Consider the following 17,743-nt stretch of genomic DNA (forward strand, 5'->3'; position numbering starts at 1 on the left):
GAGTTTGGTTTGATCCTGGAGTACCAGTCTCTTGCCGCGCCAGTGAGCGTCGTTGGGAAGGCTCTGCAGATGAAGCCGTCGGAGGCGCCGTGGAGGAGCATCATTGTTCTAAATGTCTCCAAATGATCCACGGGATCGGTAGTGCCGTCGTACTGAGGGACGGCAGGCATTTTAAATCCTCTGGGTGCTGGAGCACTCAGGACATCACTAGTGAACGGCGTTCTGCTTGAGAACGCTCTGGAGGCGGGCCGGCTCTGATCCTTCGCCAATTCCTCTATTCGGTGGTTCATCTCCTCCATTCTCTGTAGCAGCGGATCCGTTCTGCGGTCTGGGGACCTGATTCTTCCCACAAATGGGCTTGCCGCAGAACCGGACTGACTTTCCGGACTCCTACGACGAGGCCGAGATTTTGCCGGTGGCAAACGATCTTCGTGAGGCCGGCGCCTCTGCGTGGAGCGAGACCGCGATCTTTCGCGGTGATGAGGTTCTGTCTGGGCGTGCCTCACTATGGGGCGATAAACTTGTCTAGCGGAGTGATGAGTTCTGCCCTCCCCATGACGTGATGACTCTCCCCTGTGGACTCCTTGGGCAGATCGCGGGGCCTCTGGAGGAGGTGGAGGGGGTGCTTGAAGTAGTTGTTGGTACTGACCAACAAGGGCCGTCATCTGCTGGAAGAGGGCTTGGACTTGCTCCGAGGTGGGCACGGGATTGTGATGCTCCGAGCGAGGAAGGCTTTGGTCGGCAGATGCTGCCACTACCATCGAGGCGATTCGACCGCTCCGGGTCCTACGAGGTAGCGCGGCTTGGTCGGTCTGCGCAGAAGCTAACCGCGCACTCTTGCGCCCTGCCATTTTTGTAAGTGAGATATGTAAGAACAGCTTTTAGTTCTTGGTCCCACGGATGGCGCCAATCTGTTAGACCAAAAATCGGTAACAGGTACAGCAGTGGCGTAAGAACTGAGAGCGAGTGACGAGGGAGGTTGAGTATGAGTCCTGTGGTGAGTGCTTAGTCCTGCACAAGGCAAACGAGGTCAGAAGACCAGACCGGATTTTACTCCGGACAGGTCCTTCGACACTCAAGTCAGTATGAGCAAGAGTGAAGGGAAATGTCAGAGTTTTTAGGGAGAAGAGGGTTTTTTAGCATTACCCATTAGTCTGAGCTTTAGTCCCCTATTTATAGGGAAGATCTGTTGAGGTGTCCTGGACAGGTGTCCAGGACAGGTGGTGGTCTGTGAGAGGCTGGATCTCACCTACTCTGGGACAGGTGGCAGCCCGTGAGAGGCTGGATCTCACCTACTCTGGGACAGGTGGCAGCCTGTGAGAGGCTGGATCTCACCTACTCTGGGACAGGTGGCAGCCTGTGAGAGGCTGGTGTTTTCACACCCCATCAAGTAGGTTCAAAGCAGATTATCATGAGACCTTCTGTCCTAAATGTAAGACCAAAGTCAAAGAAGAGGAATACATATACCTGCCAAATGACAACGGACGCCAAGGAGGCCAAGGAGATCGACCACCAAACCTTCATAGGTTTGGGACGTCCAAAATCTAGAGCTAGCGTCAAACATCCAAAGCCCAAATCAGGCTCTGTCCAAAAAGAGACCACGTAATCAAGTTGGGACTCTTTAGAAAGTTATCTTTAATCAGCATAAAAATCCATTAGCTAAAAATGTGTAGGAATCCCTAAACTCTTCAGCTAACTCAACGTGCACCACCCTTGAGATTTAGTTCCATTGAACACTGGGTCACATAAAGGGGCGATATACGTAGATTTGTCCCGCATCCCCAATGTTGCAAGAATTGCCATTTGGCCTTTGTTGGAGAGGGCCAGGGGCAAGAAAAGAATTGCCATTCTCGTGAGAACAAGCTCGTTTTCACTAAAGAGGGGCGAGAATAGCCACTGCTTGGTAGTTGGTACACTGCTTTAATTCCCTTTCCAACTTGGGAAAACACTTCAATCCCAAAAATATTCCATTCCAATTCCGGCTTTCAATCGAAACCTTATATTTAGTGTAAGCCTAGAGATAAGAGCCAGGAGATGTAGCCGAGCGAACCTGCTGAGAAATCACGCGGGGAAAGCAGTAAAGTTGATGCCACGTGGCATCTCGTGGTTGGAAATGTTGAGACGCTCTGTAAAGAAGACTTCTCATCCAAAGGAATAAAACCCCAAATATTCCTCTCCACCGGGCCGGATATTCTCTCAACCCGATTCGAATATTCTCTCCCCCAACCGTTAGTTATATCTCTCCTCTCCTCTCTTCTCCTCTCCTCCCCTCACCCTTCATCCCCAAAAAAACTCATTTTTCTGTCCGTGTCTTTTAGATCCCTTGTTTTTCCGTTACAACGTTTGTCGTGTGTCACTTTTTTTCTCGCGATGAAGTTTGGGAAGAGTCTGAGCAATCAAATCGAGGAGACACTGCCCGAGTGGAGAGATAAGTTCCTTTCGTACAAGGAATTGAAGAAGCAATTGAAGCTGATCGATCCTATGGGAGGGGAGAGGAATAAACGGCCCAGATTGTCTGAAAATTGTACGGGTCCCGTGGGGAGGGAACCAGTTGTGATGACGAAGGAGGAAACTGATTTTATTCGGCTGTTAGAAGCGGAGCTCGAGAAATTCAATGCCTTCTTCGTTGAGAAGGAGGAGGAGTACATCATCAGACAAAAGGTATCTTCTTTTGCTGTTTTTTCTTTTAATCTTTTTTCCTTGGGCTTGGAAAAAGAGTGAAGAGTGGTGATATTTCGATCCCCTTTTTCTCAGAAAATACAACCTTTTTTAATTTTATTTTGGTTGATAGGTAAGCTGGGGGTTGGGCAGACCCCGACCAGATATATTAGAAGAAAAAAGGTATGAGAACATAGAGACAAACCCACCTGGAAAAGGGGCAACACAGCACGAACAAAATAGGCTCAAAAGAGCAACAAGAGAGAACATAAACAAAACAACTGGGGTCAGAAACAAATTAACTTCCACCGGTGAAGGAAACCCAAAGGATGGGATCTCCATATCAGAGCTGGCACAAGCCCTTATTTAATTTCGAGGTGGCTTTGAAATCGAAGGCAGAACAAAAGAAGGGGAAGGCCGACTCGGCCATGGCTTCAGTGAACTTGGTGTCTATTGTAGGAAAAAATATAATAGAGCCCATGTAATTCTGTGATCTAAACCATTCATTTGTTGGGTCCACGTAGATACACTTGCCATTGGGTGATCGTAACCTTCCACATACCCTCCACATAAGAATGGGTTAGGAAGTGATGTAAACCATGGGATTTGCTAGTGTTCGCAGAAGGCATTTCGTTGATGCACTGTTGCATCTGACAGCAGCAGCAGAGACTCACTTTTCAGCGGATTTTGTTTTCATTCATGAGGTGGATGCTGTCAGATGCAACAACAGACCATCTGCGAAATGCCTTCTGCTATGGAAGTTATCAAATCCCTTAAACCATACATTTGTATGGGGCCGACCATTCATTTCTTTGGGCCATAGAGTGATCCTAACTGTTAGGGGTAAAATCGGTATACACAGTACCGACCCTCAAATCCATCTTTCGTCATTCGACTAGATCCTCGACTAGATCCTGTTGACCTCCACAAGCAGCACTCCTTAGCGAACCACACCCATAAGACTACACCTTCATACGATAACGAACCTCGAAAGAAGTCAAGCACAATCACGGGAATCTCGCCGTTGTGCGACCAATCCGGACCAAGGAAGCAGGATTCTTCCCTGGGAGCCTTCGATTCCCGTTTCGATTCCCACTTTCGATTCCCGCTCTGGCAACCTTGAGTAGGATTCTTCCCTGGAAGCCTTCGATTCCCGCTTTCTATTCCCGTTTTGATTCCCGCTCTGGCAACCTTGATCCGGACTACCGTTGCACGCCAGGCGCAATATTCAAAATTCAAACATCCCGCCAAGCCACCATCCAGAATCATCGGAAATCGTATCTCCACGATTTTATTCTTCATCCATCACGCTCCACGTGAGCTAAATTAAAGGCCTAATTGATATCTCCAAGATCGTGGATCTCCCTACCTATAAAAATGGGTCTACGCACTCAAGCGAAGGCATTCGGTCACTTCTCCTTCTCCCCCTTTGGTCTGGTAACTTGACTTGGTTTTCCCTCATTCATTGTCCATTGTCTGTGATTGCCTATTTCTGACTTGAGTGTCGAAGTGGCCGTCCGGAGCCATGATGCTTTTTCTGTGACCGCAGGATTCCAGGTTCTGCCAAGCTAGTTCGCGCAGTCAGATTTTGAGTGTGATCATTAACCTTCCAGATAAACCTCAACATATCGGAGGGTTCATATCAACTTATCGGAGAATGAATGGTTTGGATTTACCCAATTAACAAATCCTAACTTTCCAGATAAACCTCCACATGGGAGTTTTAGGATCAACTTATATAGGAAAATGAATGGTTTAGACTACCTAATTATGTAGGCCCCACTACATTTTATTTTGTGTTGCACGGCTGTCCACCGTAGACAAACCCACGGCAACATTTATCATGATATGATATTTGGATCCACTTATTTTGATATTTACACCATTCCAATTTAAGTTCTTTATTACTTATGCACGTTGACATGGATTATGGATCTGAGTTCTATTGTTTGGGATGAGTTCAGGAGTTGCAAGATCGAGTAGCCAAGGCAAAGGAGTCTTGCGAGGAATTGGTGAAAGTGCAAAGGGAAATTGTAGATTTCCATGGAGAGATGGTTCTCTTGGAAAATTACAGTGCACTCAACTACACAGGTATTTCAAGGCTTCTCCCATCTGCCTACAATGTAAACTAAACCTGCGAGTTTCCTTTCCTATTCGTTTTGTTTTCAGTGGAAAGTTCTTATTGGAAATATTTTTCCATAGACCTGTTTGGTTGCAAGGAAAACTTTTCTGATGGAATATTTTATCTCTGGAAAATTTTGTCTTACCACAATTTAGAGGGAAATTTTATGAGTACGATTAATTTGGAGGGATATCATCATAAATAGAAGGTAACAAAATTTAAGTTGGATTGGTTCAAGTTATCTTTTTTCGTATGTAATAAAAGTAGGAAATTTTAGAGTTTTTATACGGTGCCCGACCATCAAAACGGTACCACCATTGCTATTTGATCAAACAGCAGCGCACTTTTTAAGATGCTTACGTTGGATCAAATATACGTACCACCTTCATATAGTTTTTCATTTCAAAAATGCATAACAGGCAAGTCAATGAGTTTCTCACAGAATATTTCCACCAAATAGGCAGTGCTTTTTGTACATTCTACCGAGTCTTTATGCACACAATTTGCAGTAGTCCAGTTTCTTATCCATGACCCATGTATTATGAACAGGACTGGCGAAAATACTAAAGAAGTATGACAAGAGAACAGGAGCTCTCCTTCGCTTGCCTTTCATCCAGAGGGTCTTGCAGCAGCCCTTCTTCACCACAGATCTGCTTTACAAGCTCATAAAAGATTGTGAAGTTATGCTTGACGGCCTTTTTCCGGTGAGTGAAGCATCGGTTTCCGGCGTGTGTGAGCTGCCAGAAGTGGTGACGGGGAAAGATGGTTTGCTCAGCGGACCAAAGGACTTAGCAGAGGTAGAGTACATGGAGAGCTTATACTTGAAGAGCACGATGTCTGCCTTTCGGGGTCTTAAGGAAATACGGAGTCGGAGCTCGACTGTGAGCGTCTTCTCGTTGCCACCATTGCAGAGTAATGGCATGGATGAGATTTGGTGCAATGTTCCTGTGTTAGAACAAGCAGCCAAGTAGTAAAGTAGTTGTTTTCTTATTCTTTTTTCTTTATTGCTTGGGGGATGAGAGAGGATCTTCCTCCCATGGCATGCTTGGACGTCTTTTCTTACACGTTTACTTACTATTTGATCTAACAGATGTGTATGTTTATATTTGAAAAGAAACCTTTATGAAGACATACTTATTTCTATTGTTTCTAGAGCTAAGTGATTCTAGTCGGTAGACTAGATAAGACTATCTACTCCACCTTTGTTAGCAACCGTCAGATGGTAAGTGGAATCATCCCAGCCGTTCCAGATTTATAAGGAAAAAAGGTTAAAAAAATATAACCAAAAGAGGGAGAGAAACCCACGCTTCGCACGCTCACGCTGGGTTTTCCCTCTCCTCTCCTCTCCCTCGCTGGTTTTTCTCTCCCACCATCGCTGGTTTTCCCTCTACCTCCCTCGCTGGTGAAACCCCCCTAAGACCGACGTTTTACCTCTCCTCTCCTCTCCCTCGCTGGTTCTCCCTCGCTGGTTTTCATGCGAGCTCCCTCGCTGGTGAAACCCCCCAAAATCCGACCCTCGCTGGTTTTCCGTCTTCAAATCCGATCTCGATCTCGATCTGGTGAGTTCTGATTTACTCTTCTTCTTTTCTCTTCTCCCCAGATGGGTTTTTTTTTGTTCAAAACCCCAGCCATGGAATACGAGAGCTGCGGGTTTTTTTTTTTGGTTCAAAACTAGTTTCTGGTTGAGACAAAGAATACTAGCCATGTAATACGAAAGTAGGGTTTGAGACAAAGAAAACCCACATCGTTGATCACTTTTTATGGGCAGTTTTCATTGCTGATTTTTATGGGCATTCTTATCTTGCACAAATTTCATGAGTGGAAAAACAGCACGAAAATTTACAATATGGGTATTAGCTTATAAAAATTCAGGTTTTTAGCTTGATAGAAAATTGGATTCTACAGGATGTTAAATGATCTGTAGTCATAATATGATTCAAATAGTTCATTTGTTGGTGACAGCTTAAATGGGTTATGCCCCAAAAAATCATCTCCATAGGATGAAAACCTCTATAGATCATAGGGTTAGGATCATCCGAGAGAAATGATTTTTTGGGCACAACCTATTTACGATGTGGGCCAACAAATGAACGGTTTGGATCATACTATGAACTAGGGCATACAGTACTTCTAGAAAATACTAGACTAGGATTTTACAGTCCTATCCAAATGGCCTCTTCAAAGGATGATCCAAACCATTCATTTGTTGTGCCACAACGTAAATTGGCTCTACCCCGTAGATTATTTCCATATGATGATCATTTTCCCCAGCTATGTAATACAAGAGCTGTCGGTTTTTTTGCTTCGAAAGTAGGGTTTTGAGTTAAAGATATTAGGGTTCTGTCTATGATTTATCTGTGACTCTAGAAAAGGGAGTAAAAAACAGAGTTAAGTCATTTATCATTTACTCTCTGTGAATCCTCGTGTTTTTTTTTATTGGTGCTCTGTTGCTTTATGCTTAAATTATTCTCTTACTCTCTGAAATTTATTTATTTTTAGTTACAGAAGCATAAAGCATGGCATCTTCAACCAACACTAGTGGTATCTCACATGGCGTACAACCAACAGCCATAAATTGTCTTTGTCATAAGCCAGCAGTTCGAAAAATTACACGGAGCAACATAAATAATAACCAAGGCCGGCCATACTTCAAATGTGCTGGATACCTAGTTGAGTTACAGATGAGATTTTCATTGTTTTGATAAGTTTTTTGGTAAGTTGTTAAAATTCTAAACAACGTCAATAACATGCAGGGCCACACATGTAAATATTTCCTCTGGGCTGACCTTCCGTTTGATGGGAACAGCCAAGGCTGGGAGTCGAGTTTTCACCATAGACGCGAAGGCAGAACGATGGAAGACCGCATCAGTGTACTTGAGAATGATGTAACGATGCTGAAGAATGAAGATTCCATGCTTAAAGACCGCATCAACGAACTTAAGAATGATGTTATGATGCTGAAGACTGAAAATTCCATGCTTAAAGACCGCAAAAACGAACTTAAGAATGATGTTGTGATGCTAAAGAATGAAAATTCCATGTTTAAAGTTTGTGTAGTAGTAGGGGTTTTCTTCTTCTTCTTTTTTTTCCTTCGAAGTACTAAGTGAGAGTAGAAGTGTATCTGGCAGTGAATGTATATTTGGAGCGTCTCGTGCATGTATCTAGCACTGAATGTATCTTTCTTTTGAATGACTTCTAATTAGTCTCTCTCTCTCTCTAAAATTTTTGCAATAGTTCTCTCTTGTTTTTCAACGGGAAGTAAATGTAGAAGTAAATGAGATTAAATTGAGATGGTGCACCTTGTCGAAATGTGTTACAGTAGGTTCTCTATCTCATTGGTTTGGACTGTGGACCAAACCAGAGTCATCCATTTCGAATCATACCATCAGAGTGTCTTAGTTCCTACTTACATTGTAATTTGTTAGGCCTTAGTAGCAACATGAACTGAATGCTCTGCCCCAAGCCAAAGAACTAACTATAAATATGAGTTCTAAAACTTTTATAATCATTACTTGCAAATAATCAAAGTTTTCTTCCAATCCATTTAAAGCTATATGCAAATTGTTGGGAATCTCTTAAGTTGCATTTTTTTCCATTGTGCTTTTAAGCCACAGAGAGGTATAACACACAACTTTGGACCAATGGGCATGGGTCTTCTGCATAAAAAAATAATTTAGACACATGGACCAATGGGCATGTGCTTCCACTCCAATAATTAGTTTTGGACTCAGTCTGATCTCAAAAATTCCAAAAAAAGCAGGGCCTCAGTATTTACTTTGATGGATTGTCTTGTCGAGATTTTATATGGTGTCTGGCTGTATGGTCCAGTGTTTTTTCAAAAAGTATTGTAAGGCCCACTTGGTAGAGATGAATGTCACTTTGCAACACATTCAAATGCAACACATGAATCTTAACTTCAGCTATTTTGATGGTCATGTGGAGAATGTAATTTCATGTGGAGAATGTAATGGTCATGAAAACTTCTGATGATTCAGAATGGACTGATGCATATGATGTATTGCAATCCCACTTTGTATATTCCAATTAGAGATGGACTGATGCATATGATGTATTGCAATCCCACTTTGTATATTCCAATTAGAGTATGGAATCTTAAAAAAGAGCACCAAAATACCTCAATTAATGTCCCAAGAAACTTTCACTATGACCAAAGACAGTTCATCACAACATTAATTTAATCTATGAAATCTCTAATCCATGTAAAAATGTTTTGGGTACAAATTGTCATGGACCGCAGTCGGTCGGCATAGAGGACATAGTCGATCTCGACATGAACAATTGGTGGCTGAACAATTGGTGGCTGAACAATTGACTTCGTATGGTGAGAGAAGCAATCACTCTAGACATGTCCTCTATGCCGACCGACTGCGGTCCATGACAATTTGTACCCAAAACATTTTTACATGGATTAGAGATTTCATAGATTAAATTAATGTTGTGATGAACTATCTTTGGTCATAGTGAAAGTTTCTTGGGACATTAATTGAGGTATTTTGGTGCTCTTTTTTAAGATTCCATACTCTAATTGGAATATACAAAGTGGGATTGCAATACATCATATGCATCAGTCCATACTCTAATTGGAATATACAAAGTGGGATTGCAATACATCATATGCATCAGTCCATCTCTAATTGGAATATACAAAGTGGGATTGCAATACATCATATGCATCAGTCCATTCTGAATCATCAGAAGTTTTCATGACCATTACATTCTCCACATGAAATTACATTCTCCACATGACCATCAAAATAGCTGAAGTTAAGATTCATGTGTTGCATTTGAATGTGTTGCAAAGTGACATTCATCTCTACCAAGTGGGCCTTACAATACTTTTTGAAAAAACACTGGACCATACAGCCAGACACCATATAAAATCTCGACAAGACAATCCATCAAAGTAAATACTGAGGCCCTGCTTTTTTTGGAATTTTTGAGATCAGACTGAGTCCAAAACTAATTATTGGAGTGGAAGCACATGCCCATTGGTCCATGTGTCTAAATTATTTTTTTATGCAGAAGACCCATGCCCATTGGTCCAAAGTTGTGTGTTATACCTCTCTGTGGCTTAAAAGCACAATGGAAAAAAATGCAACTTAAGAGATTCCCAACAATTTGCATATAGCTTTAAATGGATTGGAAGAAAACTTTGATTATTTGCAAGTAATGATTATAAAAGTTTTAGAACTCATATTTATAGTTAGTTCTTTGGCTTGGGGCAGAGCATTCAGTTCATGTTGCTACTCAGGCCTAACAAATTACAATGTAAGTAGGAACTAAGACACTCTGATGGTATGATTCGAAATGGATGACTCTGGTTTGGTCCACAGTCCAAACCAATGAGATAGAGAACCTACTGTAACACATTTCGACAAGGTGCACCATCTCAATTTAATCTCATTTACTTCTACATTTACTTCCCGTTGAAAAACAAGAGAGAACTATTGCAAAAATTTTAGAGAGAGAGAGAGAGACTAATTAGAAGTCATTCAAAAGAAAGATACATTCAGTGCTAGATACATGCACGAGACGCTCCAAATATACATTCACTGCCAGATACACTTCTACTCTCACTTAGTACTTCGAAGGAAAAAGAAGAAGAAGAAGAAAACCCCTACTACTACACAAACTTTAAACATGGAATTTTCATTCTTTAGCATCACAACATCATTCTTAAGTTCGTTTTTGCGGTCTTTAAGCATGGAATTTTCAGTCTTCAGCATCATAACATCATTCTTAAGTTCGTTGATGCGGTCTTTAAGCATGGAATCTTCATTCTTCAGCATCGTTACATCATTCTTAAGTACACTGATGCGGTCTTCCATCGTTCTGCCTTCGCGTCTATGGTGAAAACTCGACTCCCAGCCTTGGCTGTTCCCATCAAACGGAAGGTCAGCCCAGAGGAAATATTTACATGTGTGGCCCTGCATGTTATTGACGTTGTTTAGAATTTTAACAACTTACCAAAAAACTTATCAAAACAATGAAAATCTCATCTGTAACTCAACTAGGTATCCAGCACATTTGAAGTATGGCCGGCCTTGGTTATTATTTATGTTGCTCCGTGTAATTTTTCGAACTGCTGGCTTATGACAAAGACAATTTATGGCTGTTGGTTGTACGCCATGTGAGATACCACTAGTGTTGGTTGAAGATGCCATGCTTTATGCTTCTGTAACTAAAAATAAATAAATTTCAGAGAGTAAGAGAATAATTTAAGCATAAAGCAACAGAGCACCAATAAAAAAAAACACGAGGATTCACAGAGAGTAAATGATAAATGACTTAACTCTGTTTTTTACTCCCCTTTCTAGAGTCACAGATAAATCATAGACAGAACCCTAATATCTTTAACTCAAAACCCTACTTTCGAAGCAAAAAAACCGACAGCTCTTGTATTACATAGCTGGGGAAAATGATCATCATATGGAAATAATCTACGGGGTAGAGCCAATTTACGTTGTGGCACAACAAATGAATGGTTTGGATCATCCTTTGAAGAGGCCATTTGGATAGGACTGTAAAATCCTAGTCTAGTATTTTCTAGAAGTACTGTATGCCCCAGTTCATAGTATGATCCAAACCGTTCATTTGTTGGCCCACATCGTAAATAGGTTGTGCCCAAAAAATCATTTCTCTCGGATGATCCTAACCCTATGATCTATAGAGGTTTTCATCCTATGGAGATGATTTTTTGGGGCATAACCCATTTAAGCTGTCACCAACAAATGAACTATTTGAATCATATTATGACTACAGATCATTTAACATCCTGTAGAATCCAATTTTCTATCAAGCTAAAAACCTGAATTTTTATAAGCTAATACCCATATTGTAAATTTTCGTGCTGTTTTTCCACTCATGAAATTTGTGCAAGATAAGAATGCCCATAAAAATCAGCAATGAAAACTGCCCATAAAAAGTGATCAACGATGTGGGTTTTCTTTGTCTCAAACCCTACTTTCGTATTACATGGCTAGTATTCTTTGTCTCAACCAGAAACTAGTTTTGAACCAAAAAAAAAAACCCGCAGCTCTCGTATTCCATGGCTGGGGTTTTGAACAAAAAAAAACCCATCTGGGGAGAAGAGAAAAGAAGAAGAGTAAATCAGAACTCACCAGATCGAGATCGAGATCGGATTTGAAGACGGAAAACCAGCGAGGGTCGGATTTTGGGGGGTTTCACCAGCGAGGGAGCTCGCATGAAAACCAGCGAGGGAGAACCAGCGAGGGAGAGGAGAGGAGAGGTAAAACGTCGGTCTTAGGGGGGTTTCACCAGCGAGGGAGGTAGAGGGAAAACCAGCGATGGTGGGAGAGAAAAACCAGCGAGGGAGAGGAGAGGAGAGGGAAAACCCAGCGTGAGCGTGCGAAGCGTGGGTTTCTCTCCCTCTTTTGGTTATATTTTTTTAACCTTTTTTGCTTATAAATCTGGAACGGCTGGGATGATTCCACTTACCATCTGACGGTTGCTAACAAAGGTGGAGTAGATAGTCTTATCTAGTCTACCGACTAGAATCACTTAGCTCTTGTTTCTAAGGTTGTCTCAAACATTTATCCTAAATCCTAATATTGCCACTTTTGAGAATCAACCACTTGTTCAACTCATAAATCAAATCTACACTAAATAAAAGTTTACCTTTCATTGTCAATAACGACCGCACCAAAATGTATTTGCAGAGCTTTGATCCTAGATCGTCAATGGTCTTCGTTTTTCGTCGGCGGGATTAAGCCACTTGACGGGCGATAATCACTAGAGTCCACCACTACAAGAAATACCCTCATTGGCAACGGACTAATCCGGTGAAAATCAGTCCCTATATTCCTTTGGCAACAAAAATCAGTCTGAAAATCAGTCCGTATATTCCTTTGGCAACAAAAGTCATATTCTTTTGGCAACAAAAATCAGTCTGAAAATCAGTCCGTATATTCCTTTGGCAACAAAAGTCAGACTATCGCAATAAAATGTAGAATATTTTTTAAGAACTAGAATACTGAAAACAAGTATAGAAGAAGAAGAAGAAGAAGAAGAAGAAGAAGAAGAAAAAAGACACGTTCATTGATTTTCTTATTTTTCCATTCATTCCATATTAACAAGTTACACCAATAGCCCTATTAATAGAAAATTGTTGCTATATGATGCAACTCTACAAAAAACTCACGTTTCCAAGTTCAATACTTCTATTAGAACTCCACCTAACTCTTAGACTCTCTAGGATAATACTAAGTAAAACTCCTTCAGCAACTAAAATTCAATACAGACTCAAACTTCTAAAATTCTAGAATATCTAAAGATAAAATCAATTTTGGTGTGGACTTGGGTGGGCCCCACACAGCAATTCACCGTTTGAAATTACATTTCCAACACTCCCCCTTAATTCAAACTAGGTGAACGATTGTACTCTCATCATATGATGAAATTTTTTGAACTTCTCTTCCGGCAAAGCTTTGGAGAAAATATCCGCCACTTGATCTTCAGTGTTGCAATGCTTTAGTTCTACTTCATCTTTGGTTGTACATTCTCGAATGAAATGGTGACGAATCTCAATGTGTTTCGTCCCTTCCTTGATGAACTGGATTATTTGTCAAGGCAATTGTGGATTTGTTATCACAAAACATCCACATAGGTCCGTTTTGTACCTCCTTCAAATCACACAAAATCCTTTGTAGCCTAATTGCTTGACAGACTGTAGTTGTGGCAGCGATATGCTCGGCTTCGTTGCTTGAGAGCGCTGTAGTGAGTTGCTTCTTAGATACCCAAGCTATGACACCCGATCCAAGGCTAAAACAATAGCCAGTTGTGCTTTCCGATCATCAATGAAACCTGCTCAATCACTATCAGAAAAATAAATCAATTTATTGTTAGTGACTTTTGAGTACACAATGCCAAAATTGATTGTGCCTTGGATGTATCTCATAATTCTCTTTGTTGCCCCAAGATGATGTTTGCTTGGACTGTGCATAAACCTAGAAATAATGCTAATTGCAAACATAATATCTGGCCTTGTATGAGTTAGAGAAATCAAACCACCAACAATGCTTCTAAAATTTTTCTCATCTGCTTTTTCAACCCTATCTTGTAAAGTAAGTTTCTCATTAGTATTCATAGGTGTTTTTGCAGGTGCACAATTTGTCATACCAAACTTTTTTAATAAATCCAAAGCATATTTTTTCTGACATAAAAATTCCATTTGTTCCTTGAATAACTTCAATGCCAAGAAAATAATGCAATAGACCCAAATCTGACATTTCAAAATTTTTCAACATGCTCTCTTTAAATTCTGTAACCATATCAAGGAAACTCCCACTGTATATCATATCATCCACATATAAACAAACAACTAGAATATTATCACCATGAATTTTAACATAAAGAGTTGGTTCACTAGCATTCTTTTGAAATGAGCTTTCAAGAAAATACCTGTCAATTTTACTATACCATGCTCTTGGAACTTGTTTAAGCCTATAGAGTGTCTTCTTCAAATTGTACACTTTATTCTCCATGCCTTTGATTTCAAAACCTTGAGATTGATCCACATAGACTTCTTCCTCAAGTTCTCCATTAAGAAAAGTTGATTTCATATTAAGCTGAAAAAATTGCCAATTCTTTTGAATTGCTAAAGCCTTTTAGTATCCATTCTAGCAACATGTTCAAATGTTTCAAAGTAATCAATACCTGGCTTTTGTGCATAACCCTTTGCAACTAATCAAGCTTTGTGTCTTTGGAGAGAACCATCAGCATTGAACTTAGACTTGTAGATCCACTTAAGTTCAATTGCTTCTTTATTTAGAGGCAAATCCACCAATGTCCAAGTGTTATTTTTTGTAATTGCATCAATCTCTTTCTTCATTGAATCACACCATTCTTTCTTTTTCACTGCATCAACAAAACTAGAAGGCTCCATTGCAAAACAGGTAAACTCACATGAATCATAAATCTCAGCAAGACTTCTCATTCTCGTGGGAGTGGAATCACCAGACAAACTTGGTGATTCATTAAACTTCAATTGTTTTTAGAATTGTCATCTTGAGTTTTCTTTGAGAAGATATAATGATATTCAGATGTGGCATAAAAGAGTCAAAATAATTTAGCATGTTTATGCCGATTCTACGGTTGTCAAATGACTTTAATTGGTTAATTTAGTGTTTTAAATGTTCCATTGTTTTTTTATGTCTACCTTGTTAATGATTGATCTATAGGTAGTTATAGGGAAACAATGCAATAGGTGTATGTCATTGATAATTGTTAATTTACCTAAATGTTTTCATTTAAATAAAACAGGTGGAAATATAAGTATTGTCATTCTCAGGGTAATAATAAGGTCCTTTAGTTTGGTCATACTGATTTAAATGACTATTCTTTGTTTTGAAGATTGTTCCTTGAGTAGTAATAATTTTAACTATGCCCTTAAGGCTTCAAGCATATTTCACCTGTTGACTATTAGTCTTCTAGTTCAAATTCTAGTATTGTAAAGGGTACTCTCTGAGTCATGTGTATAAATTCAGAATAGTTTTAGGCTTTTTTTTTAAAAAAAAAAAGAAAAGAAGAAAAGAGAGGAAAAGATTTAGTGTTCCATGATATTAGTTCCCAAAGTTTTAATGCTTTCCCTATGGCCTTTATGATCTTACATATCTTATTCATATTTGGTAGTGTGTTTGAGAGTTCAGTGTGTGCCTAAGGTTGCCAAAAGCTAGGTATTTTGTCCTTCATCCTTTTTCATTTATTGGTTAGTATAAAAATTGCACAGGTTATGATATTTCAAGACTCTAAATTTGTTGTATCTTCTTCGTATTATTGCATCGTCTCTGATCATATCATTAGTTATAACTGTTTAAGTGTTTGCAAACTAAACAGATATGATGACATAGTTTGGAAATGGAATGTCTATAAATATGTATTGTGTTTGTTTTTTTAATTCCAGCTTGTTTCCCTTTAACTAATTTGTAGGAAGTGATAATCTTTGCCTATGTTCTGAACACTTTGATATAATACAGGAAATGTAATCAGGATAATGATAAGATCATCATTGTATTTAGACTATTACCAATTAATAAAAGGAGTTGTAATGTTTAGTTTTTTTATCTAGTTGTCTGTCAACTTTGTTTCCTAAACTCATTATTATTATATTTGTGATCTTTGAAGGATTTATGTATTAGTTCAGCTAGTGGTCGTGGATTTAACACATATGAAATAGTATCAAAGAGATTGTACTTTAAAATTTACATTTATCTTGAATGATATTATTTGTTATTGGAATATGTACTATGTTATTAGGCTGAAATGGCTTTGTGATGTATATGATTTATTCAGGTTATTTGCTATGTAAAGTCAAATCAATTGAAGTATAAATGAATGTAGGACCTGTATGACTCATTTTTTTTTTTAAAATATCTTTTTTGTGTTTATGTTTTGTGAGGAGATGCTAGTACAATCATAGTTTGTCATTTACAATGTCCTAACTTACATATTTTGTTTATCCATGACATCAGTCCAGTCACGCTTTGATAATTGCATAATTCAAGTAGAAGTGCTTTAACAAATTGTTGCTGACACTATAAACACAATAATGCAAATATTATTTTCTTTTGAGTAGTTATATGAATTGGATTTATTTCATTATTGAATGTTAAGTTGTTGAGATCAGTCATTGAGTGAACAAGTGTATAATCATGCCATGTATAAAGAAGTATAGATGGAAATAGAAAACCTACTTCTGGTCTAATCCTCATTATGATACTTGGCAATATTAGGCAGTGTATAAGTAGGGATTTGATTATTTGAACTCTTTCATTTATATTGACAGATCTTTATAGTGGGCATTCAAAGGTATTTTATAGGTTGAGATAAAATGTGATTGGTCTTGTCATCGATCAATTAACATTTAGCCTTGTTCATTTTATAACTTTTCTTTAAGAGTTCTTATCATGTGTGTTTATAAGAGCGTGGCTTACTTTAAGATACATCTCTTCGTATCATTGCAAGGGCAATGAGAGAGCTATCTGGAGCCCACCTCTTAGGAGACAAGCTTTGTCTCATTAGAAAAGTCACACATGTAGGAGACAAGCTCTGTCTCATTAGAAAAGTACCTCTTTAGGAGACTATTTTAGTCTCATTAGCAAGTCAGCCTCAGGGGACTTGTCTAGTCTCATACTAGAATACCCCTGCTAAGTCAAAGACTAACTTAGTGTTTTAGATACCCTATTCCTTATTTATCATTGCAAGGGGCAATGATAAGGTTACTTGGAGCCTATCCTTGTGTTTAGGAGACTTGCCCAGTCTCACTATCACCCCTATTTGTCTCCCCTTCTTCTAGGAGATATGCTCTGTCTTATTAGCACTCCCTTTATAGAGTTTTAGCATAGGAGTTTGCATATTAGCTTAGGAGTCAACCCTTTGGCCTGGGAGTTAGCCCATTAGACTAGGAGTTAGCCCTATAGATTAGGAGTTAGCCCCATAGAATAGGAGTTTGTCCTTAGTTAGGGAGTTTACTCTTTAGTTATGATTCTGTCCTTTAGTACCCCCCTTCTCTTAGAGACTATCTTAGTTTGTACCTTCTTAAGATCATCTTATCATTACTCGGGACACTAGTTCACTTGTTTAGGGATTACCTCTTAAGCTCGAGAGATTCTGTCCTCTAGTGTTGACACTCCGCTAGGCTGCGGATCACGGAGTGTGGTCTTATAGGTTCCCTTTAGCTAAAATGGTGAAAACATTTTGAAAAGATAATAAAAATGCTAAAAAATAAAAAATACAAAACATCAGAAAATCTAAAAAACATAATAAAATGCATTTTGGAAAAGCAGTTTCAGAACTACGTTGGCTTGATCATCTTCCACGGGGTACGTAGGTAGCTTGGGACCGTCATCCCAAGTCCAGTCAAACTTTTTCAAAACCTTTTTAACAAATAATTTCAAACTTTTAAAAGAAAAAACTTCTTTCTAT

At 39.4% G+C, this 17,743-nt stretch overlaps 1 protein-coding gene and 2 long non-coding RNA genes across 3 annotated transcripts; 2 read left to right on the forward strand and 1 right to left on the reverse strand.

Annotated features, from left to right (window-relative positions):
• Positions 1–2,185: 2,185 nt before the first annotated feature.
• LOC143845627 (SPX domain-containing protein 1-like) lies at positions 2,186–5,932 on the forward strand. The gene is made up of 3 exons (XM_077354012.1): positions 2,186–2,661; positions 4,623–4,749; positions 5,330–5,932. The coding sequence occupies exons 1-3, from the start codon at positions 2,371–2,373 to the stop codon at positions 5,749–5,751; spliced, it is 840 nt and encodes a 279-aa protein (XP_077210127.1). The 5' UTR covers positions 2,186–2,370; the 3' UTR covers positions 5,752–5,932.
• Positions 5,933–6,345: 413 nt separating this feature from the next.
• On the forward strand, positions 6,346–7,936 carry LOC143845628 (uncharacterized). Its single transcript, XR_013234483.1, has 2 exons — positions 6,346–7,449; positions 7,534–7,936. It is a non-coding gene; the product is annotated as an uncharacterized LOC143845628 (long non-coding RNA).
• Positions 7,937–10,589: 2,653 nt separating this feature from the next.
• LOC143847480 (uncharacterized) lies at positions 10,590–12,213 on the reverse strand. The gene is made up of 3 exons (XR_013235061.1): positions 11,923–12,213; positions 10,813–10,982; positions 10,590–10,728 (listed from the first exon to the last, which is right to left on the reverse strand). It is a non-coding gene; the product is annotated as an uncharacterized LOC143847480 (long non-coding RNA).
• Between the last annotated feature and the right edge of the window lie 5,530 nt (positions 12,214–17,743).

This window comes from Tasmannia lanceolata, unplaced genomic scaffold (assembly GCF_043159265.1).
Source record: "Tasmannia lanceolata isolate RefF3 unplaced genomic scaffold, GAP_Taslan_0.1 ptg000015l, whole genome shotgun sequence".
Lineage (NCBI taxonomy): Eukaryota > Viridiplantae > Streptophyta > Magnoliopsida > Canellales > Winteraceae > Tasmannia > Tasmannia lanceolata.

Coding starts and splice junctions, on each gene's coding strand:
- LOC143845627 (XM_077354012.1), top strand. CDS start 2,371: ATGAAGTTTGGGAAGAGTCTGAGCAATCAAATCGAGGAGACACTGCCC. Junction 2,662..4,622: donor AGTACATCATCAGACAAAAG/GTATCTTCTTTT, acceptor GGATGAGTTCAG/GAGTTGCAAGATCGAGTAGC. Junction 4,750..5,329: donor CAGTGCACTCAACTACACAG/GTATTTCAAGGC, acceptor TATTATGAACAG/GACTGGCGAAAATACTAAAG.